The sequence below is a fragment of the Podarcis muralis genome, chromosome 9 (assembly GCF_964188315.1).
Source record: "Podarcis muralis chromosome 9, rPodMur119.hap1.1, whole genome shotgun sequence".
In the NCBI taxonomy this organism is placed as follows: domain Eukaryota; kingdom Metazoa; phylum Chordata; class Lepidosauria; order Squamata; family Lacertidae; genus Podarcis; species Podarcis muralis.
The window spans coordinates 54,892,722-54,917,226 of NC_135663.1; the positions used below are offsets into that span (position 1 = coordinate 54,892,722).

Below are 24,505 nucleotides of genomic sequence, written 5' to 3' on the forward strand. Positions count from 1 at the left end.
TATAAATCAAATATTGTTTCAGGTTAGTCAGTTTTAATCTTGGTGAGCCATTTATTTTCCTATTGTGTGTGTTGGTTGGTATTAGGTTTACTAGAACAAATTGCACTAGGGATCTGTATAATTTTCAGAAGCAATAGTAACATCCACAAAATAGAGAAGATTAAACAGCTAGGGTACTTTTCCTGTTTTCTGGTCAATACTTGAGTGCACTTATAGAATTTCAGCCACATATCACCTAGACAACTTTGAGCCTCTTCTGACATCCCCTCATTCTTAGTGAGGGAACCACTGAAATTTTTTGCAGCTCTCTGGTCTTTAAGTCTTGTGAGGTGACATTGGGTAAGTTATCTCTACAGGAAATATATTTTTTAGAAGCGATGTATTCCTGGGGACAGTATCTCTCTTTGAAGGCATGGGTGTGGCACACAGCTGAGGCTTATAGGGTGGTAGAACAGGGGTCCCCCAACCTTTTTGGGTCCCAGGGACACATTGGAAATGTAAGGAACTGTTATCATCGCCACAACATACCCATTTGAAAAACTGGCGACCCTCGGAACGCCCCACAAACGAGCCAAAAGCCTGCACATATCCCAAAGCAAATTTAAGTAACAGACTCTCTGAAAGACGCCAAAGGCCCCTAATCTAAAATATAAGCCGAAGCTTCTCCTTTTGGTTACCCCAGAGGAGAGGGAAGAGGGAGAACAAAAAGCCAGTTAATACCGTATTTTTCCATGTATAAGACTAGGTTTTTTCCCTAAAAAAGAATGTCAAAAATTAGGGGGCGTCTTATACACGGATGGTGTTGAGAGTTGGCTGGCTATTGGTTGCTGCCGCAAATATAGGGGGCGTCTTATAGATGGAAAAATGCGGTGATTGGGTTCCTAATCCATGGTTTAAGTTACCTTCTTAGAATCTTCTAAATTCATTTCGTATTTAAAAATGTATTTATATGGGGGGGGGTTTTAAAAAAATATTGCCAGTCATTTTGAAGGGTAATGTGATTTTAGCTGTAATGTTCTCATTAATTTGTCCCTGGTGTTTGAGTAATGCAGTATTAGAGGCACAGGAATTGCAATCTGTTGCGAGATCAGATGCTTTATTTTGTAATATTGCTTCAGTAATGGGATTATGGGTCAGACAGAAAAATGGAAAAATACTATATCTAGTTTCATGCTATTTCCATTTCCTTCTTGAATTTAATTAAACAAAGATTTTTATGTCTGACAGTTAATATGGTTTAACACAAGTGCACCAGTTACGTTTTGGGGTGGCAGAGTTTTGAAGGTGCAAGGGCACCCATAATTCTTGGATTTAGTAAAAGTTAGAATAAATCAAGGTTTGATTAAACTGGGCTGAACACAGAAGTACCCTGAATTTTGCACCCACAAAACTCTGGCACCCCAACACTTCCCAGGTGTACTTGCCATCGCATTCATTTGATCTTTGCAAAATGAAAATGACTGGCTTAAGAAATTGAAATATAGGCTGTTGCCATGTTTGTTTACAATATTTGTATAACATAGTGTTTCTCGAAGCAGCTCACAATAATAAGATGAGATTTATAGGCAGATTATGTTGCCCACGCAAGAACAGATCCGGAATACCATCTGCTGCTGTTGTGCTGTGATAGTGCATGGCTCATGGCTCTGTTCTCTTGCAAAGTTGTGATACTGGTGGGCAAATAATAATAATAATCATCATCATCATCCTGGGCAGCAGTGTTTTCCAGATTCTTCTCCTCAGTCTATCACTTGTAGATGCTCTCATTGCTAGTGCTTTTAGGGGGGGAATTTTATAGGCAAATTCAAATAACCCTTTATCAAGTAGTAATATAGCAAGGTATGGTACGGTCTTCAGTGCTCTAGCAAGTGATGTGAATGTTACTGCAGATCTGCATCTGATTAGAAATTTGGCAAAGCCGTGGAGTTATTCTCTTCAGCTCCTGTTTGGCAGGCCATTAGCGACAACCGGCTTAACAAAGTGGTTTCAAGCACACCATGCAAAATTGACAGCTTCTTTAATAGTTATCTCCAGCAAGACAAAGATTGCATAAATTTATTGGTATGGGATAAACATAGCTGTCAACTTTCCCCTTTTTTTAAGGGAAATTCCCTTATTCCGAATAGGATTCCTCGCAAGAAAAGGGAAAAGTTGACAGCTATGGATAAAGCGCTCTCTCTCTCTCTCTCTTTGGTAGGGCTATTCTTTTTCTCTTCTTTTTTTGAATTACAGAACTAAAATAGCAAGTATTTTAAAAGAATATACAGGCAACCCAACCCCCCCGGCTATCGCTTTTTCAATATGTGTGTGACCGCATCACACCGAACCTGGAAATGACCTGGAAACGTCATAAAGACGTCACTGAAACATAGACCCACACATTCGCTCATTTGTCAGTATTAGTGAAACCATAGTGTGATAGTTCTGTAGCCATGTATTCTAATAAAGTGGTACCTTGGTTTTCGAACGTAATGCATTCTGGAAGACCATTCAAGTTCCAAAACTTTTCAAAACTGAGGCAGAAAGGGCGGTCTGCACATTTAATAGAGAAAACTGAGAAAAATATATTGAAAATTGAAAAAAACATATACACTCAGCGGAAGCCGTTTGACTTCCAAAGCTTGTTCGAAAACGAAAGCATTTCCTTCTGGGTTTACGGCATTTGAAAACTGAAACATTCGTCAATGGAGACATTCAAAAACTGAGGCACCACTGTATGTGGTAAAAGTCAAGGGTCTAATCCAATGATAAGGCTTCCCTACATTAACCACCTGGTTACTAAATTGGTCTTCTCTATGGCCATCTACAGCAGGTGTTAAAGAGTAACAATGGGATTCTTCCAAGCTATTATGGAGTCTCATTGCTAGATCTTAAAGAAATGTTTGTCCTTCCTGCTTTTTCTTCACATTCAGATTTTAAATGTATGGTTTCTATTTCAGGTGTTGTTTACGTGTTTTGTAGTATTTATTCCTTCACAGTTTTCCTGAGTTTTCAAAGTATTGAAAAGTATGATGTGTGCTGTTAAGTATGCATTTTAATTTCTAAATAAAATTTAGACTCACTTTTTTAATATTAAGAAAATGACTGTTCATTTCTAGGAAATACTGGACAGAAACGGGGAAATGGGGTGAGGAAGCTTGAGGCTGGAATCTTCCTCCAGCCCAAAAGGGGTTCTCAGTTTAACTGCATGATGATCAGATTGCTGCACTGTAATAGAAAGTTCGTTGTTACTTATGTATGAAACCGCAGAGTAAGAAACTCTGAAGTTGCCATCTCTGTGTGTTGGGTGATTGGTGTGTTTGTTTGTTTGTTTGTTTGTTTGTGTAATTACATATAATAGTTTCTCTGTTTGATAGCAACACAATCTTCTTTCTAACCCTTTCCCTCTTTCCTAAAAGAACTCCCCAAAAGAGGAGGTGGGAGATGCTTTATTAACCTTTTGGAAACAATGCCTTTATCAGTATGAATTACCTTTATTACCGTGATAAGGTATTGATTAAACCATTGGCTTCCATCAAAACAAAGCAGGAAGCAACAACCAAAAGCTGCAGCAGTGCAGAGCTAATCAACCATTAGGGTTGAAGCAACAACGCCAGCTACAGAATACTGTAGTGTACTACAAGGCTCGCCATAGTATCCCTGCACTTTTGCACACATTTAAGCAGGGAAACTTTCCCACGTTAACAATGTGATTTGTTTGAGCATCTGCACTTAACCAATGACTCAGTCTTATATGTGCTCCGAGACATAATTGAGATCCTGGGCTGCTACAGTTGTCAAGCCCTAACTTAGGCTCACCAGTGTCTAAATTGAGTTAAATGTACAACTCTCTAACTAGGGAGTGGTTCTTTATTTACCAAAATGCCATTACAGCGTAAATGGTATCATGGCCCATAAACACAGAGAGGCAGCAGTTGCCTTGGGGTAAGAGGAAGCTACCTCCCAGGTGCCCATAAGCAAACCTGAGGAATAGCGTTGACTCAAACAAGCAATACTTGAATCAACATATTTGCCCAGTCCTCCCATCTTTGCCCCACCTTGTCATTAGCCAAGCCATCTGTGCGATACTGACGGATATCACTATTTAAATATTAAGAACAATGAGCCTTGTGGCAGCTTCCAGACTGACAAATTTATCATGGCATAAGCTTTCACGGACTGCATTCCATTTCGGCAGACGCAATGCTGTCTGTGAATCCACACAATGGATTTTTATCAAACCACAGGTGTAAATTGTCTTACCAATGCCAGGATGTCTGTGTTCTAATTACTGTTTTTCTGTGATAGGCCATTGTTAATAAGGTTACGGTCACAGCCTGTACTTTTCTGAATTTCATTTCCTTCTGACCTTGCTGTTTACCCCTTCCCCCAATGTATATATGCACCTGCAACTCAGGATGAAATGGCCTTTAGTCGACAAAACCTAATGCACTAGCCTACTAAGATGCCACAATACTCTTCTTGCTTTTGCTGCAAGAGACTAATATGGCTACCCCTCTGGAAATTTAAATAATAAATTAGTTGCAACTCCCCCTTCCATACTCTGATGCTTAGTATCTGTTGCAGGTAATATTCCTTCAGCAACAAAAATAATAATTCTACTGTCAAACCCACAGTGTTGCAGCATGCTGGTTGGTGCATATAATCCTGCTTTCCCCCCTTCTAAATATTAGTCTGGTCCTGACACCCAGGTGTGAATCTTTAAAACTTGAAGCCAGATATTTTAATGCTTTCCATTTTGCTTTTGCAGTGCAGGGCCTTCAGTTTTAATGCCTCCAGCCTTGTTTTTGATATATAGCGCCTTTCTCGGCGTTAAGTGGAAGGCACACATTGAAATTCCAAGCACAACGTTTGCTTAGACTTTTGACTGCTCTTTGGCCTCATTCTTCCTTGGCAAGTACTTAACTAACTGCCTTTCCGTTCACCCAAGGGTGCTCAGAGGTGCCGTGTTGATAAGCTCCTGTGTGCATTTGTCTCGTTCTCTGCAGACAAGAAAAAAGCAAGCAAATTCCAGCCTTTTAAGAAGTTTTTTGGTAGGAGGAAAAAACGGGAGGCGACCCCAGACCAAGAGGACACCAAGCTGAAACCAAGCAGTTCCTTTGGAAATGTCTGCAATGGACTGTCTTCTGATGAAGAGACAAACAGCGGTCTGAGGTAATGAAACTTACGTATTTTGCCACTGCTGCTGCACCTTTTGTCCTGAGCCTGCCTGGAAGAAAAATGGTAGCTATACTGAGAATTCTTATTTGAATCAAGCACGGCCGTTTTGCATTTTGTCAGCTATTACTTCAGTGCAGTTCTTTTGGAGTAAGTGCTTCTGTAATTTGATGACTCCCAAGGGACTGATTTCAGGATTGCAGTTTTTGCATCCCTGTATGCTAAACACTGAATATTATAAGGTGTTTGTTAAAATATTACTATAAATTTTTTTTATTATTTTTTTAAATTAACTGGCAGCCCTATAGCTATATAGGTGTTTTACAAAAGATAAACTTGGAGATAGCTCCTCTCCCCCTACACTCACAGCAGGCACTTCATGCATGATACCATTTAGACATTTATACACTGTCTTAAATAAATACATAAATGTTCAGAACTTGCATGAGGAAAGAAATTGTAAGTAATGATGGGTGAGTTTCTCCCCTTACTCTTGCTCAATTTGAAATGAGCTCAGGTAGAACAATTTATTCCCATCCCTGAAATGGGAAGGAAATCATTCTATTTTCAAACTCATTCTGAATCTCAGCTCCTTTGCACCTCAGATGTGCAGCAGAATAGGCTTCTTCTGTTGCCACCTTCCTCCATTAGAGATGGATGGATCTGTACATTTTTATTCTCTTGGGTTCTATTTTTTCCAATCTTAAATGCAATTCTCAACATTTCTGCAGCAATTTGTGATTTATTTTATTTGAAAAGTCCTCATGAAAATTATTCAACATTTTAAGCGTGAACCCCCACCCCCCATAAACACATTTTAGTATGTCGTTTGGGCTAATGTAGACATTATTGCAAGCAATGTAAGCCTAATACAATGCATTTTTGTATGACATTTTCACTGATACATTCATTTAAATGCACATTTCCCCCCAATATATGCATTCTTGTCAGCATTTAGTTGGATAACTGCATTGCAAAATCCGGATAAGTGTGAATTTCAAAAGATGCCTGAGTTTCTGTTCTCATATTGTTTAGGAAAGTCTCGATTTGATTTGGGTTTCAAAGCAAACTGAATCGATTTTCTCCCCCCTATTCTCTGCCACAGCCCACTTCACTTTCTTATTTGTCCACAGGGTCAGCGGTGGTGGACAGAGCACCAGTTTAGCAATGTTTAAGTACTAGGAACCTGAACTTTCCAGGTCTCCTGACATTTCTAGTGTGGTGTCAAAAGTAATGGGAACTGGGCTTCCAAGGGTTCCTGGAACATTGGGTCTAACAGAGCCCTTCTGGTTCCTGATGCCACCAATATCAAATAAATTCAGATGGTGTAAAGAAGTAGGTTGAGAAGGCTGAGGAAGTGGCTTAACTGAGCAGACCCAAACTTTGGAGGATCTGGGCTCTGAATTGGAATTAATTCAGTGGTTTCCATACTGAGGAATGTTTGTTTCAGATCTCTTAGTTACAGAGGATTTAGGCATGTAAATTTAGACATTCCTTTTTTATTATTATTAAAAGCAAGGGTACTTGATGCTTAACTTTGAAGTGACTGGCTGCCAAATCTGCTTGTGGGAACTCTCAGCTTGATACATCCACCATGTTGACTGGGAGCCATACAAAGCCCGTTGCGTCTGTGAATTCAAAATTAATAATCTAAATTTAAATTCTTTAAATTTGTTAAAGAAATATTTAACAAATTGCTTTTGTCCTTATATCTAAGTATAATATTAAGCCTAATACTGTACATGCTATTTATCTGGAGCTGCACATTTCCCCTTTCTTGCCTTCCTTCTCATTATATAGTTCTATTTGGCACTCAGGTGCTTTTAATTATTTGTCACAATTGTATTCTGCTTTTCTGAGGGCAGCATGTCTGAAACATATCTCTCTTTATGCTCCCAGCCATCTTGTGAGATTGGTTAGGGAGAAGAACTTGACACTTGACCACCAAATGAGGCTCATGGCTGAGTGGGGATTCACATTCAGATCTATGCAGTCCAAGTCTAACACTCTAATCCAATGGGGAGGAGTCTGGCCCTCCCTGATGTTATTGGACTCCACTTCCATCAGCCCCAGCCATAATGATCAAGGATGATAGAAACTGGAGTCCAACAACTTCTGGAAGATGTTCTCCATCCTGGCTCTAATCAGTTATATCTCAGAGGGGTTGGACATATCTGCAATAATCCAGATATGAGCTGACTCCAATCTTGCCTCTGAAAATACAAAAGAGATTATAAACACATTTTTTTCTGCAGGCAAGTACAGTGGTGCCTCGCAAGACGAAAAGAATCCGTTCCGCGAGTCTTTTCGTCTTGCGGTTTTTTCATCTTGCAAAGCAAGCCCATTAGCGGCTTAGCGGATTAGCGCTCTTAGCGGGCTTAGCGGATCAGCTGCCTAGCGGCTTAGCGGATCAGCTGTTAAGCGGCTTAGCGGATCAGCTGATAAGCGGCTTAGCGATCAGCTGTTTAGCGGCTTAGCGGGTCAGCTGTTTAGCGGCTTAGTGGATCAGCTGATAAGCGGCTTAGCGGCTTGGGGAAAAGGGGGGGGGGAAACCTGCAGGAACTCGCAAGACATTTTCGTCTTGCAAAGCAAGCCCATAGGAAATTCGTTTTGCGAAGCACCTCCAAAACGGAAAACCCTTTCGTCTAGCGGGTTTTCCGTCTTGCGAGGCATTCTTCTTGTGGGGCACCACTGTATCTTATTTTCTCAAAGCTAGCATTTCTGGAAGGCGCTGATGCAGAATGTATGATATCATTAAAAAGTTACAGCCTTTTTTTATCATAACATAAGATTTTGCATAAGGAAGGATATTTCCAACTGTGAAATTGGGTTGCATAAACTATTCCTCATCCCACAGTATGTTTGTAAAGGTTGAAGCTGCAATAAACAATCTCCAGCTGCTCTCTTGATCACTGATGCTGGGAAGTGATTCACCAGTTAGGCCAAGGTAGTCAATGAAGGAACCAGCAAACGCGTAACTCAAATACTACAAGCATAGAAAATGGTGAAATTACAGGTGCTGCTTAACATGATTGAGAATACATTTTGGTGTTTATTTCTTGGAGTGCTTCCTTCTTCCCTTTAGCATCTTGCATTGCATCGTTCTCATGGTAGTTAAGCCTCTTGCAGATAGTGCATGTTTCAGTTCTGATGTGCATTGCAGGCCCAAGGCACAGCGGAGCCGTAGCTGGTGAGCCCCAGACTGCAATAAACACAGGATTTAAACAAGCCAAAACTGTAACAATTTCACAAGTTTTGGTGCAAGCATTGGGTGTGTATCGTGAATCAACCAACCCAACTGCTGGTTGATTATCTTGCCATGGTTAACTAAGGCATAACGGATCACCCTATGGAACACACCAAATCAGGGTGACCCTGCCTGAGATCACCTAGGTGGAGCTATGGCCTGTCAGGCCCCTTCTTGGCGTGTGAACAGAAGCGCCTCCACCGTGGATGCTTTCAATGGGATACCCTGATTCCCTGGACTGTCAGGATTCCAACTGTGCCATCTAACCAGACTCAAGGATCCAAACCTAAGCCCTATCCACCACTCAAATTGGACCCTCCAAGCTCTAACTGAGAGAAATGCCAGGACGCAGCTTACTTTTATGTCCAGAGAGCAGACAAGAGTGAAGCCAGAGAGCAAGGGTTGCACTCAGTCCACTCACCAAGCCACACCCCCAAGCTCACCCGTGATTGGCTAGAATTGTGGGTGAGCTCTCAGAAATCATTGGGGTTCATAGGAGGAGGAAATGACGTCCTCCCAGTGTGGTGTAGTGGTTAAGAGCGGTAGACTCGTAATCTGGTGAACCGGGTCCACATCTCTGCTCCTCCACATGCAGCTGTTGGGTGACCTTGGGCTAGTCACACTTCTCTGAAGTCTCTCAGCCCCACTCACCTCACAGAGTGTTTGTTGTGGGGGAGGAAGGGAAAGGAGAATGTGAGCCGCTTTGAGACTCCTTAGGGTAGTGATAAAGCGGGATATCAAATCCAAACTCTTCTTCTTCTTCTCCCCTGGTTGCTCTGATCTTGGGTGGACGTTTGTTGTCACGACTCAGGCTGAACTGCAACTGTCGCCAGCCCACAGACAGAGGCAAGCGGCCATTCCACCACTGTAATTCACAGTCAAATTTCTGATAAAAACACCAATGTGAGCTCAGCCTTGGATGCAGTGATCGCAAGTATCTGAAGAGTCACTCACATGTATCATGGCAACTGTTGTCATAGTATTATCATGCCGTTTTAGTAAAAGGATTGTTCAGTGCACAGTAGGACCTTGCTCCAAGCAATGCTTTATTCATTGCCAGGATTTTTCTTTTAAAAAAACCCAAACCCCAATAATTTGGCACCCCAAAAGTGATATTATTTTGGAATTATTTTCTCTGGAGGGGGTAAAAACAAGAAGGCATATGGGTGCGAGCACACTGCAGAATGTTACTCTCATTCTTTTTCATTTTCTTGTTGCTATTTGCGAATGCCTCAATAAGGGAGTGGGAGGCAGGTTTCTACACTCCTAAAAATATGTGGCAGCTTGAGGTTTCCAAAAGATGATAATGGTCTTAGAATTGTGCAGGAGCACAGCAAGGACGCAATATAGATAAATCGCTATACTTGGAAATATATTCCTGTCACTGTAGGTGAACCATAAACATACCCACATATAGAAATACCCGCCAGGATATGTAGCGGATATAGCCATAAAGTATCATAAGAGGAAAGGACACAATCATAGAATCGTTGAAAGATTAAAGATGGAATGTATCTAGAATGTACTGGAGAATTAAATGTGTAGAAGAGCAAATGATTTATTTATTTTTTGAATTGTCATCTTCTCTTAACTGGACACAAACAAACCACTGGGCTCAAAAAGTTCTTTCCCCGTTTCATGTTGAGTTTTTTTGGTTTTTTATTTGAGCAGTTTTTGTTTTGTTTTCTGTATTTTATTAATAGTTTTGAGTGTTATTTTATAAAAACCGGCAGGTTACACATTTTAAAATAAATATTTATAACATTGGCCACCTGTGTATAGTATCATTGGTTGTTCAGAGACATAATACTCTCCAGACATTACCCCATGTAGTTTAAAAACTCATTAGGCCCTGCTGCCACCAGAGTTGCCTGCTGGAATGGCGCCACAGATCTCTAATTAAACCGATAAAGTGAATTTTCCTATGTTATAACTGTACTTCTGGCCTCTAATAGTGCTCCTTACTTTTATGTAATACTTGCACACTAGATCAGTGTACTAGGGTTGCAGGCAGTAGGTCAGATGTTGATGTGTTTTATTTGCAAATAGATCAGGTAGCGCCACTATGAAGTCTATAATTGGAATTTGTGATCCAGATAAGTCACTTGTGGAACTGCACACACAACCAGGATTTTCTTTGACATCTCCACCGCTGCAAGAAAGGCAGCCGAAAAGGCAAGCCGCTTTTAAGCCAAATAGCGGATTGACTGTTTAGCTGTTTGAAGAACTGTGGAGAAAACTTCAAAGAAAGTTCTGGCACTGTCAGGCAATTCTCCACACACAGCTTTTTTGGGGGTGGGGGTGGGGAGGTAGGATGAAAGCTTATGCCTTAAAAAACTAGTTCCTCTTTAAGGTGCCGCAATATTCTTTGTTGTTCTTGCTGCAACAGACTGTCATGGCTACCCCCTCTGGAATCTGATACGATATTAATAAATTATGTCTAAATTATTATCCCATCTGTTTTCAAACTGAGATTCTTTAGATGAAGATAAGGTTTCTAAAACGAAGTCCTCTTCTACATGCATGTATAGTGCAATATCATGTACTAAAATACGGTACATTGTGTTCCCTTGTGTCTTGAATTCTCTGCAACTCTGAGTTATTCTCAACACTGGGTATGATCCTAGTGAAGTTTTGAGCACTTTTAAGGCTTGTTGATTCTAGTGGCAAAACCAGGCAAGTGATTAAACCTCCCCTGCTGAAATAAGTAAGACATCAACATGTTTTGCATTGGCTTGATTATGTTCAATGACTGGGAGACTTCAGCAGTAAACAATTATTTAGTGTCTCAAGCAGAAACTGTCAAGCCTTATGAAGGTGTCCAGTGCTTCTTGTAGCCCTCAAAAATTGTGATAGCATGATGTACTGAACTATTTTAAAGCTTACTAGCCAAGTCCAGCTCAAGAGAGTTCTTAACTCTGCGGACGTGGCCTCTGTCTGGTACAACTAGCTGCATTTTATATTATATATAATGCCTTGCTTCTGCTTTGATTTATATTTTTTGGGGGGGAAATGATTCAGTCAATTTGCATTTGTTCCAAAGGCTCTTATTAATGGTTTACTAAGTTTTCAAAGACAAAAGCTTTTCATATCGTAATTATATAACAGCAAGAAGAAATTTTCATCTCTCCTATAACTGGGAATTGGAAAGCCTTTGAAATCTTCATTCCCGTTGACCTTTGCTCTGTTTTGCTTCATAATTTCATTTCAAGGAAATCAAGCATTCAAAATACAAATGGTAAATTGCCCTTGATTATATATATTTTACCACTCATGTGGATTAATGTGTGACTAGTGGTGCAGGATAACATATGGCTGATTCATACATCCTATATACAGTCTCTTTGGGAATAAGCGGAGCCACTGTCGGCTGATGGGCAGGGCTCTGCTTGCTTTGAGCAACCATGTGTCTGCTCAGCTGCCATGAGTGTGGTGTAGTGGTTAAGAGGCCAGAACAGAACTCGTAATCTGGTGAACCGGGTTCGCTTCCCCGCTCCTCCACATGCAGCTGCTGGGTGACCTTGGGCTAGTCACACTTCTTTGAAGTCTCTCAGCCCCACTCACCTCACAGAGTGTTTGTTGTGGGGGAGGAAGGGAAAGGAGAATGTTAGCCACTTTGAGACTCCTTCAGGTAGTGATAAAGCGGGATATCAAATCCAAACTCTTCTTCAATGTCAGTAGATTGAACAATTCCACTGCCAGCACAGACATTGTGAGTGTAAAGGCATTGGACCATATTAACTGTCCATAAACTGATATTAGAATGAGTATACAATGGCATATGGAATGAGTTTTGAGTGATCAAAGTCCAAATTAAAACTTTTTAATTCAAGAAAATGCCTCACTGATAGACTTGGACAAAACAAATTCAGGATTGACCTGAGCTTATTTATTAGTCTCTGTATTTGAAACTAAAGTCATAACTAACTGATATTCAGCCATTTCAGTGGGTCTGCTCTGAGTATGAGCTAGTAAGGTACCATCACATGTGCCTAAAAACTAGTATGTAGTACCGGTAATTCCTCGTATTTTTTGTGCCATGATTTGTATACTGCAGACATATATCATGCTCATTGGCCTTTTTCATATTCACCAAATGGTACTTGTGGAAAATGTAAGCTGTGGAAGAAAAGTTGTGAATAGAATGCAATTTAAATATTTTACCTCCCCCCATGAACCTTCAAAACCAGTTAGGACACGGTTTTAAATACATACATACATTAATTTGGGGAAGCAGTGCAATGAAAAATGGCAGAGATGCTTTTACAAAATAAAATCCTCTATGTGTTGTGCTTCAGGTCTTCCAATCATAGTATGGGAACACGGGCCTTTTCCCATGAGAGTATTTTTATACCCGATGGGCGAACAGAGAGTGAAGAGTCTCTTCAAGCAATGTCACAAGAAAACATCCTAGGCAAAGTCAAAACCCTTCAGGTAAGAATTAGAAAGCGACATGACTACAGGTGTTCAAACTCTTTTAATTTTTCTTGTTTCATCATCTTTCCTTCCTTCTGCTGACCCTATTGCTATGCAAAATGTCACGCTGTTAGGAAAGTAGGTTCATTCTAAGTGTGTGTATTTGCAATTTACAGTTTCTGGCAGCGTTCTCCATAACCCTACGGCAGCATGAAGGCCACACATAAAATTAGGTGAAGCACTGACCTCATGTTCAAATACTGTTGTTTGTGCTACATGAGGTCTGCACAACTTAGAACCCACTAAACTGAACACAATCAGAAGTTAAATCTCGATCAAATCAGGATTGAATAATTAACAGTTATCTGATGTAATGACAAAATATAAACCAACACGCAAGGCAGCCTTAAAATGCACTCCCATCTCCAGAGGACAAAGGATCAGTTAGGGAGATAGGAAGACAGGAAAACTTTTTATTTTACTTCTTTACAAAAAGATTGATTAACTTTCCTGATTTAAGGTATATGTCTTTGAAACCACCTGTTGGCAGCCCAAGACAAGCAGTAAAAAGGCTTGTCACGCATCTGTCAAGTCCCAATGCATGGGTGGTGATGAGTTCCATCCAGTCACAATCTGTCAGTTAACTAAGAAAAACTTGATAAAAATCAGCACAAGCAAATGGAAAAGATTTCCCTGGGCTGTAGGTTTGTGTCTGTATCTGAATGTGAAAATCTCCCTGAAAGTAGAAAACTCCTCCCTGATATGCTCTGCAGGGTTTGCAGTGAGAAGGAGATACGCCGGCAAAAGTCTGTTCTGCCGGTGGATAGGGCCACAGGAAGGAAACCAGGTCAGAAGGGGGCCGCGGTTGGAACCAGGTTGGGAAACACTGAATTAGAACATGCAGGTTTAATGCTTCGTTTCTGGTTCTCAGGTGATATTGAAAGAGAACTGACAGAAATTTATTAATGAGAACATTTAATAGGACCTCATAGAAGAAAGTTCCCCCAAGAGCTTGGCTTAATGCAAATATTAAGACAACTGTAGGTCCCACCAGCAAGGTCCTTATTGCTAATATATGTCAGTCAGAACAAAATACCGTATTTTTCGCCCTATAGGATGCACTTTTCCCCCTCCAAAAATGAAGGGGAAATGTGTGTGCGTCCTATGGGGCGAATGCAGGCTTTCGCTGAAGCCTGGAGAGCGAGAGGGGTCGGTGCGCACCCGGGCTCAGAGCACTTCTCCCCATCGCCAGCCCCACAAGCTCGGGGGACAGCAGGGAGGCAGAGCGCGCCTTCCCGCTGTTCCCCGACCTGGTTCTTCCAGCCCCGCACCTGGGGGGGAAAATAATTTTTTTCCCCTTTATTTCCCCCCCAAAAAACTAGGTGCGTCCTATGGGCCGGAGCGTCCTATGGGGCGCAAAATACGGTACATGATAAAATCAAATAAAAATACCATGTATAGAGGCATTTTGTTATTTTACTTCAAACACTTGCTGATTACGAAAAGTCCCCCCCCCACCAGTGCATTGTAGATGAACACACACAGCTTCTTTTGACACATAACATTTCTATCAGTAGCTCCATTCATAAGCCTTTATCAATATTTGCAGCAGCTTGTGGATGGGGAAACAGCACAATACCCATGCTATAAGAAGGCATCTTTATTTAGAGGTGCAGGTCAGCCTGTCGGAACAGTCATAGGATGGGTAAAATAGTGTTGTAGATATAAAAGATGACAAATGGATCTCCCAAAGGCTCATAGTCTGAAAGTTATGAAGGAACAGCAAGAAGGAAACTGCAGGTAGAAATGTTGCAGGCTTGATGTTCCAAAGGTTAGAAGGATGAAGGAAGAGTAAGAGACAGGGGGTTAAATGAGCCTCTTTTATGAGCCGGAATTTAAGGAATCGGTGGAAGAGAACAAAGGCATGGTTAATGGATACATATGAGCCTCAGAGTGTAATAATGAGGCAGCAAGATAATAGTTCTTCATAAGCACAAGTAATTTGATGTCCATTTGAACATCAGGCTGCATTATGTGAAATACGACAGAAGAATTATGTGAAATCTCTAGCAGAGTCTGTGCCCTTGGGTGCCTAAAGGTTTCCTTCGGTAGGGAAACTGGGCTGCATTCTCTCAGGTGCCGTCAACAACAGCTAAGTTCCCTTGCGGATTTCCCCATCCTTTGGGAAAGTTGGAGCTGTTCCCACGTTACGCTGCACACATGCACAGACATTTGTGTGGTGAATTTGAAAGCCAGCACATGGATTGAACTCAGTAATCTGGAGTACAGATTGGGTGCATGCATGTTGAAGCGGTCAGGATCACTGTGTTGTGGATATTCCAGCCAGCAGATGACACAGAATTGTAGACCAAACCCCTGTAATGCAGAAATCTCAACTAATGACAGAAAGTTCTTCCTGATGTTTAGTTGGAATCTCTGTTCTTGTAACTTGAATCCATTGGTTTGAGTCTTTCCCTCCAGAGCAGGAGAAAACAAGCTTGTTCCCTCTTCCATGTGACAGCCCTTGAGATATTTGAAGATGGCGCTTGCCCCCCTCACCCCACACACTTTCACAAAAAATACTTCTCGGGCGGGGTTAAATAGTGGGGCTGAATGGTGATTAAATACAGAATCTAGAGCCCATGAGTAAGATAAAATCTAAAATGCTATTCAAATAAATTTCTTGCTCGTGGTAGTGTTGATTTTTGTGCATTGCTTTTGCAGCATTCTACTGCTTTATCTATTTATTTATTTTTAATTGAGTCTTCTGATTTTTCTGAGCTTAATTTCAATGGTTTATTTGTTTCTTCTGAGATACAATATGAAACCTTGACCAAAGCCACACAGCAAATGAGTCATAGTTCTGTTTCATATACAGTACATATCTATCTTCTTTAATATATTTTATCTCTCCCCTGTTGGAAAGAATACCTCTATTTTGAAAACGTCTGTCTGGATTTGACAATCTCATATTTATATATAAAAAAACCCCAGCATGTATCCTTTTCTTTGAGTGTGCGTTTCCTGTAGATTTTCACACATTAGATGACAGGCAGAGAGACAAAATCTTGTGGTAAATTTCCCTGTAATTTACAAAATAAAAATAATTAACAGTCTCCTCTCTGCTAGCTGAGTATGATTCATCCAGCTATTTCAAGAAAGAAATGCTAAATTTTCCATTTGCCTATTCCAAATACCTTTTAAAGAGTTTACTTTTCACATGAAATGTATGTCCAATTATTCAGCTCTTTGGTGCCAATTAAGTGCTACCTTTCTTCAAAGAGGGGCGGGGCGGGCCAGGGAGGGTAGCTGAACATTTTGGTGTACAATGGCAGTGAGGCCTGTGAGTTGCAAGTGTCAGTTGATGCTTACAGATCTGTCTGTAGGTATAATTCACTGGTTGGAATGTCTTGGGTAGTGCTTTTTTCGGGGGGGGGGTGACGCATACCCCCTAAACATTTTGTGAATCTTCATACTTTTGTCTATTTACTGTGTTTATTTTTCCAGATTTGAACTATAAATTGGTGGTTTTCTTGAGTCAAAATGAGAGCACCCCTAAACATTTTTAAAGGGAAAAAAGCACTGGTCTTAAGTCATTTTATAGCACAATTGCTGCTAGACCAAATATGTGGCAGAAAAAGGAGTGAAGCTCTTGAGGGGAAAATATATTCTCAAGCACTTGGAAGCACTCCATCATTAAGTTACAGTGCCTGCTGTGGCTGTAGAGACTGATATGGGAGAGACAAGTTTTGTTGCAGTCGTGGCAGATGCAGGTGTTTGCTTGTACTGATGCAGGTGTACTGTGGCATTTCGTCTTTCTTCGCTCCTTCCAGCAGTCATTCCTACTCTGGAATCCACTAATCCACACATTATTTATAGCAGAAGTAAGGAAATAAGACTTTGCAGGCCACTCACACGCTATCTTTCTTCGTTTCTGTGTAACGTATTATTCAGTTCTAAAGACTTTGCTAGGTCTAATAATAATTTTATTATTTATACCTTGCCCCATCTAGCTGGTTTCCCCAGCCTTCAGATGTCTTCTGAAAGTTATATAGTTCTTAAGCTCCTTGACATCTGAAGGGAGGCCATTCTATAGGGTGGGTGCCACTACCGGGAAGGCCCTCTGCCTCGTTCCCTGTAACTTCGCTTCTTGCAGTGAGGGAACGAGCAGAAGACCCTCGGAGGAGGACCTCAGTGTCCAGGCTGAACAATAGGGGTGGAGATGCTCCTTCAGGTATACTGGGCTGAGGCCTTTTAGGGCTTTTAAAGCAGCAAGGGAAGAATTAAATGGAACACTTCTGAACAGTATAGCCAATAAGGAAAAAAGGAAAGGAGAGCTGGTGTTGGGGTGGGGGCAGGATATAACTAAAGGTTGATAACAAGGAGTATAACTTTAGGATATAACTAAAGATTGCTAAGCAAGGGCCCTACTTGTACGATACCTGAAGTATAGTGAGCACCATGTATTGGTTGAATCTGATTATTTTTATTCCAGCTTTTCATTATGCTTCTTTCAACCCTGAACTGATGGGTGCATAACCCAATAACCACGGATACACTTCTTGAGTTTGAGACACCCTTCATAGCTGGTTTTGCCATGCCTGTGAAAGGGAGCTCCACAACTTTATCTTGCTTTTCATCGGGGAAAATATTTTCAGTGCAATCCTATGTTTACTGAGGAAAAAGTCTCCTAATGTTCAATGGAGTTTACCCTCAGCAAGTGCAACCACAGGAAAAAAATCCAGGGTAGGAGCGAAGTGAAGTGGGAGAGCAGGCTATTTTCTTACAAAAGTGGGAGAAGCAGGCTATTGCCTACAAAAAAAGAGAGAGAATTGCCTGCACATTTTGCCTCATATCTCAGGTTCTACAAAAGATAGTAGCTTTATTTTTATAAGAAATAAATTTGAGGGTCTGGCCATTATGATTCATGGGGGCGGGGGGACACACACACTGGCCCTTTACTCTCCATGATAGGTCAGTGTGTCTGGCTGTTAATCAGAAGGTTGGTGTTTCAAGCCCACCCAGGACCGGCTGTGGACAAGATTTCTGCATTGCAGGGGTTGGACTAGATGACCCTCGGGGTCCCTTCCACCTCTACAGTTCTATGATTTTGTGACTCCCAGAAGTATACAAACTTACCAGGGAGTAAGAAGGTAATAGGGCTGACTTCAATTTATTAAAAGCAGCTGAATGTAAATAATATATTAATTAATTTAATAAATTGTTTTTCTTAGTAGTTGTTTCCCAAGCCGTAATGATTTTTATTGATGATGGAGCATTTCCAGAGCTTGAGAGTATATTTCCCCCCTCAGGAGCTTCACTCCTTTGTCTGCCACATACTTGGTCTAGCGGCAATTGTGCTATAAAATGACTGCCGCTGTTATAAGAAGGGGGAAGGTTTTCTCATCGTTTTCTATTTCTTAAATGATAGTGCTCTTAAGATACAAATTATCACCTCTCCTCACCCCCCCCCACTCCCTAAAGGAAAACAGAGATACATTTTAAAAACACCAACCCAATAATAAAAAGTAATTATGAAGGAACAAGGAAATACACTTCCAGCATGTACCTTTCTTATGACATCCATATCTTGCTGCTTTAGGATGAGTAAGAGATACAAAGATAAAATGGTTCCTGGGTTGGAAATCCGAATGCATCTTCTCTTTCTTTAGCTGATTATTCTGCTTGAAAGTTCACCTGCACAAAAGTTCCACTGAAATGAATGGGACATGCGAAAGAGCACTAGCCATGAATTCGACTCCATAGCTCAGATCTGTCTTTCTGTGACCTGTGCAAAATCTCCTGAGAAATTTTACGAATCTTTCTGAAACACATCCAGAATTTCTCAGATTTTCCCCTGAAGCAGGGGCCACCAAATTTGCTTGGACGTTTGTTTTTAGCAAACTCCAGAAGCTCCCTCTAAGCAAGTCCCCAAGCATTCATTTGACATGTGTGCAGGCTTCCCATAAGTATCTTGTTGGACATGGTGAAAGCAGAATACTGAAGTAGATGGACCTTTGGTTTGAACCAGCAGATATCATCTTAAGATTCTAAATTCCCCAGATTCCCTCAAATCCACTTTGAATTTCACTTTTAGGTGAGTTTTTGGTGGCAACATTAGTGTGTCTCCCATTCTGCTGCCCATAAGCTGTCACCTAAGGTTCTTGACTTACAATACTTTGTGTTTAGCGCTGCCTATTTATCGCTTTTTTGTTGTGGAATGGAATCTTAAAAGCATAGATGCAGTCAGAACCAATTTTTACCAGTAAATTATTTGTGGGGTAGGGCCTTGTTTCTCCCCTACCGCTATTGTTGGGAGCTTGATTATTAACAGTTTTAGGGCCATTGAGTAGGGTTTCTTCAGTACTGCACCCTCGTGAAGATTGTCTAGTTTTAAATCTGAAACCTGGAGGCATTTGGATTTTGTGGAAACCTAGATTCAGAAGAACAGGAGCTACTTTTGTGAAGAAATAGGATGCTCTATGGTTAAAAACAAACAACTGGTTCCAGCCATTGGGAATTGGTTGGCGTAAAAGATGGAAGTATTGGCACCAATCAAGATGTGCTAAGTGTTAGTATTTCACGCCTCCAATGCTGCAGATGAAATTGGTGTAAATCACATGCCTGTCTAGGAAGAGTGTAGGAACGGAAGACAGTCTTATCTCTTCCGCTGTATGTACTGTTGTACTGTACTTTTGCTCTTCCTTGTTCCTGTTTCCTCTCTCGGAGCTGGAGAGAGAGGACGCCATGACTCCTTTGTCCATTGAGTAGAGTTTCTTCAGTACTGCACCCTCGTGAAGATTGTCTGGTTTTAAATCTGAAAACTGGAGGCATTTGGATTTTGTGGAAACCTAGACTCAGAAGAATAGGGGCCACTTCTGTGGAGAAATATGATGCCCTATGGTTAAAAACAGACAACTGGTTCCAGCCATTGGGAATTGGTCAACATAAAAGATGGGAGTATTGACACAAATCAAGATGTGTTAAGTGTAGCCTGTGATCTGTTGTTCTAATACACTTACTAAAATTAACTGCCTTCTCTTTCATCTGATAATGCTGAATATTATGGGCCCCATCACTGTTGGAGAGGAATGAACTGTGTAGGAGAGGGTATGAACAGCTATGGTTTTCCTTTCTAATATGCAGGGTGTTGTTGTTTTTTCCCCCCAGCAACAGTTGGCCAAGAATATTAAATTTGGCCAACCTTCACAAGTGACTGTTTCAGTGAAGACAGTTGGGGAAGCAAACGCTAGTTTGGAAGCAGATGTGTTACTCAGTAGCCCCATGGAGACGACTGCACAGCAGGACATGGTCCTTCCAGAGACCAATAATAAAGTAAGTCCTTGATACCTTCCTTTGGGGAAATGTCAAAAGCAGTTGCCTGCTGCTGGCGGTGGTGAGTTTGTACTTTCTCACACTGGGTACGTGTTGGGGATGGAGTTTGGAGGGACTACTTTCAAGAAGTGGCAGAATCATCAAACATGATGCAATGTGGCTGTTGAATGCCGCACACATGACTCCAGGTACAGCTGTATGTTCACAAGTTCAATGCTCATGCAAGTCATGATGCTTGATCTGAGAACCTTACATATTGGTCCAGTCTAGAGTCACTTTCCTGATGTAAAAAACAATAACACAACAGACAATGGAAGACAGTATATATAGAGAGAAATGTACCGTATTTTTCGCTCTATAGGACGCATCCGACCATAGGACGCACCTAGTTTTAGAGGGGGAGAACAAGAAAAAAAAATTCTCTCCCTCTCTGCACAGCGCCCCTTCAGCGAAGCGGCAGGAGAAATGGAGCCCCTTCCATTTCTCCTCCCGCTTCGCTGAAGGGGGCTTGCGCAGAGACGGAAAGCTGCGCAGTGCCTCTCCAGCGAAGCGAAGCCAGGAGAGCAAGAGGGATCAGTGCGCACTGATCCCTCTCGCTCTCCAGGCTTCAGCGAAAGCAACGCGAAGCTTCCGGAGCGCGGCGGGAGCGCTCCCGCTGCGCTTCAGAGGCTTCGCGTTGCTATTGCTGAAGCCACGGAGCCTGCATTCGCTCCATAAGACGCACACACATTTCCCCTTAATTTTTGGAGGGGGAGAAGTGCGTCTTATATAGCGAAAAATACGGTACATATGTTTTCACATTTCATTACCCATGATTAGTTTTGTGAATCGGCATCTATATTTGCTTCATAACTGTGCATTATCCCATACTGTGTGCATGTTAAGGTCAAGACTTGTCCATGACCTTCCAGCCCTATTATACATTTCAGCTAAGTGCTGGTGATAATGTTGGCATTACTTTCACTATAGCCCACATGAGCTGGCACCTCTCACCTATTCACAGCATTTCGGGTGAGGTGAGCAAGCTGCAATCTTGTGCTTAGGTCAAATTGCACTCCTCGATATCTCAGCACTAGGAGTCATGTGTGATTCTCTCTCACCCAGCACAAATCCAGTCATTTTGGAGCCTGACAGCACCAGCCCCTGGGAACAGGACACCTTTCTCTGGCAGTTAGTGTAGGATCCGTCAGAATCAATTTGAGGAGGGCTCAGATGTCCTTCTGTGCTCGTCTCCTCACCAAGTATCAGAAAAAAATGATGGATGCCACTCCTGGGTGCCAGAGGAAGCAGAACGTATCCAAGCAATATTCCTCAGACCACAATGCGAGCTCATCCTAGGGGTGGGGAAATCTGTCAATTTCAGTTTCTCTTGTGTTTCCAATTTTCAGTTCTCTACATTTCCACATCACTTTGCACATTTACTTTTTTAAAAAAAACACACACCCTAATCCTGAAAATTCACCAGCATTTTAGTGCAAATTGTTCCCAATATACACATTTTAATGCAAGTTTGCCTAATAGACACATTTTTGCAACACAATTTATCCTAATTTAATGTGGTTTTGTATGTTATTCACATGTAATAATAATTATAATAATATAATAGCACAAAATGCATTTCTGTGCACACTTTACTGCAGTGTATTTTTGTACACATTGCATGGTTGAAGAACTGCTTTGCAAAATTCAGAAAAGTTCAAATTTTGAAGGATAGCTGTCTTTCAGTTAGTGAATTGTTTCAAAGAGTGCAAATGATATAGATTTGCCTTTAAATGCATCCCTGGCTGACTCACATAATTTCTTAGAGCTAGTTTGTATGTAGTATAAATTCAAGCACAACAAATCCTAAAGAGGTTTGGGTTTTGTTTTTAAAGAGCTGCTTACTGGGAATTGAGGTAAACAGGCAGAGGCAAGCACATTTTCTTGCAGGAAAGAAAATGCAATAGTTAAAAAAAGGAATTCGTGGAAAAAACAAAGAAAATACAGTCCCCACCAATTTCAGCATTCAGGGAGTTAAAAGCCTGCAATGTGGAGACTTATTTATAAAACCACAAGTGTCAACAACCTTGAACTTAAGAGATAAATTGTTTGCTTTGCAGGCTTTCAGGGACACACATGAATTATAAGCGATAGAACCCTGTCTCTTAGGGCAGCTGGGAAACGGAGACCTTTATTCAAGGATATGTAGAGCATATTCCGAAGGCTTGTCTTGACACTGGGTGTTGCACACTGCACAAGTCTCTCTTAAGGGGACTTGAAAGTGTGCATCATCTTTAGCTCAGTAGAACAGACTTTGAAATTGTCAAGTACATACATACATTTTCTTCTAGGTGGATCTTTGTTGTGCTGCTGTCTGTAAGAAACTCTAAAAAAATAAGTACATTCACTGAGGCTTTATTGCTTTGAATGTCAATGTAGACTAGAGTTGAATGCTCTAAGGCAGCTCCATATTTTATATGGCAAGCACAGCTATTATTATTATTATTATTATTATTATTTATTATTTATTAATTTCATTTCTATCACATCCTTCCTCAAAGGAGTCGAGAATAGCAGTCTTAACCAACTCCTGTTCATGTGTGTGAACTGTTTCTCTTTCAGATAAGCGCACACAGGTTTTTAAAGGCATGAGTATGAAATCTTACATGTGTTTTCCACTGAACGCACTGGCATAACACTTGTAAGCAGGCAACAATGTGTGCTGTATAAATTGTGGATCTGCCCTCAGTTCCCATGGCACCATATTTTCCCAGGGCAGAATTCAACACTATTTAAAATATTTTTTTCTAATGCCCTCTCCCAGACCAAAGTTCTGAGAGCAGTGAATCTAACCAGAGGGTCCCTCTGCTGAACAGAGGAGTCTGAGGAGATGGAGGGGGATTGTTAAGATATTTCGACCAGTTCTGTAATGGTAGTCCATAGTTGTGATATTTGGCAAACATAATCTTTTTTTTTTCCAGTCAGGTGGCACACCCGATTCATTAAGCCCAGCAAGTTTGCGTGGAACAAGGCAGGAAGTGGAAGATAAGGTAATAGTCATGAATAGTTCATTGCATTTGTTTCCAGGACCTCTATAGCCATTACATTTAAGGTTCCACAATAGGACCTATTAATTGAGCATTTGTCCTGGTCTGCTTACATGGCTGTTACATTATACCTGGTCTTCATTGAGCATTTGTTCTGATTTGCTTGCACTGTGTTTACAAGTCTTCCTGTTAGTCATTTGCACATCCTTTTTCCTGTCCTTTTCCAAACTGCAAACAGTCCCCTTCTTTTTAAAAGTGGATTTGTTGCACTAGGGCAATAGAGGCCTTTAAGGTAAAGGTAAAGGTACCCCTGCCCGTACGGGCCAGTCATGTCCAACTCTAGGGTTGTGCGCCCATCTCACTTAAGAGGCCGGGGGCCAGCCCTGTCCGCAGACACTTCCGGGTCACGTGGCCAGCGTGACAAGCTGCATCTGGCGAGCCAGAGCCGCACACGGAAACGCCGTTTACCTTCCCACTAGTAAGCGGTCCCTATTTATATACTTGCACCCGGGAGTGCTTTCGAACTGCTAGGTTGGCAGACGCTGGGACCGAGCAATGGGAGCGCACCCCACCACAGGGATTCAAACCGCCGACCTGACGATCGGCAAGTCCTAGGCGCTGAGGTTTTACCCACAGCGCCACCCGCGTCCCCTAATCCTAATAGAGCCCTTTAAGCTGGTTTAATTGCACAAACCCAGCATTTCAGTTTATGCTTGAATCACCCTTGCAAAATACCGAGAGTCTGGAGGCGCTCTTACATTTCTACGTTACAATTTTAAAAGCACAACTGGAAATTTCTAAGCATGTACCCCCAAGCCATAAAATGTGAATATGGGACTCAAACATCATGTGATGATGGTAGATCTGGGTCTCAGTTTGAAGATGGTGCTCAGCCTTTCCCCTGCTTATAATTTAACCTTCCCTCAATCTCTTTTCCAACATCACTTTCCCATCTGCTGGACTTCAGTGCGGCTGGAATGGGTTGTGGGGCAGTTCCACTTTCATGCCTCATTTGTTACTTGAAGCCCCATACTTTATATAAACTAAGGGCTAATCTGGATTTGCATGTCTCCACTTGTAGCTGGAACCTAAAGACTCTCCTCCCTGGAAGAGAGGGGAGTGGTTGTGGGCGGGAGCCCGAGCTCCGCCCCTGGTCGGGGGCCTTAGCCCCCGCCCCTCCTCACCTGGCTGGCGCCCACGCCCACCGGAGGCAGCCAACCAGGTGCCTCCGGGGGGGCGTGTTTAGCAGCTTAATGCTGCGGCTCCAGCTCCGCCTCCTCCTCAGTCGTCGTCGTCCTGCAGCGAGTCACCCACCCTCCACTCC

General features: G+C 41.7%; 1 protein-coding gene across 3 annotated transcripts in view; it reads left to right on the forward strand.

Annotated features, from left to right (window-relative positions):
• CRACD (capping protein inhibiting regulator of actin dynamics) overlaps positions 1-24,505 on the forward strand; it is a 113,263-nt gene that overhangs the window by 65,479 nt on the left and 23,279 nt on the right. For 2 of the 3 annotated variants that reach the window (XM_077934291.1, XM_028744846.2), the window contains 4 exons: positions 4,989-5,154; positions 12,703-12,838; positions 19,991-20,155; positions 23,116-23,184. In XM_077934291.1, coding sequence (XP_077790417.1) covers positions 12,719-12,838; positions 19,991-20,155; positions 23,116-23,184 — 354 coding nt within the window. In that variant the 5' untranslated portion in view covers positions 4,989-5,154; positions 12,703-12,718. The remainder of the gene's footprint in view (positions 1-4,988; positions 5,155-12,702; positions 12,839-19,990; positions 20,156-23,115; positions 23,185-24,505) is intronic. The other variant, XM_077934290.1, reaches the window with a different exon arrangement.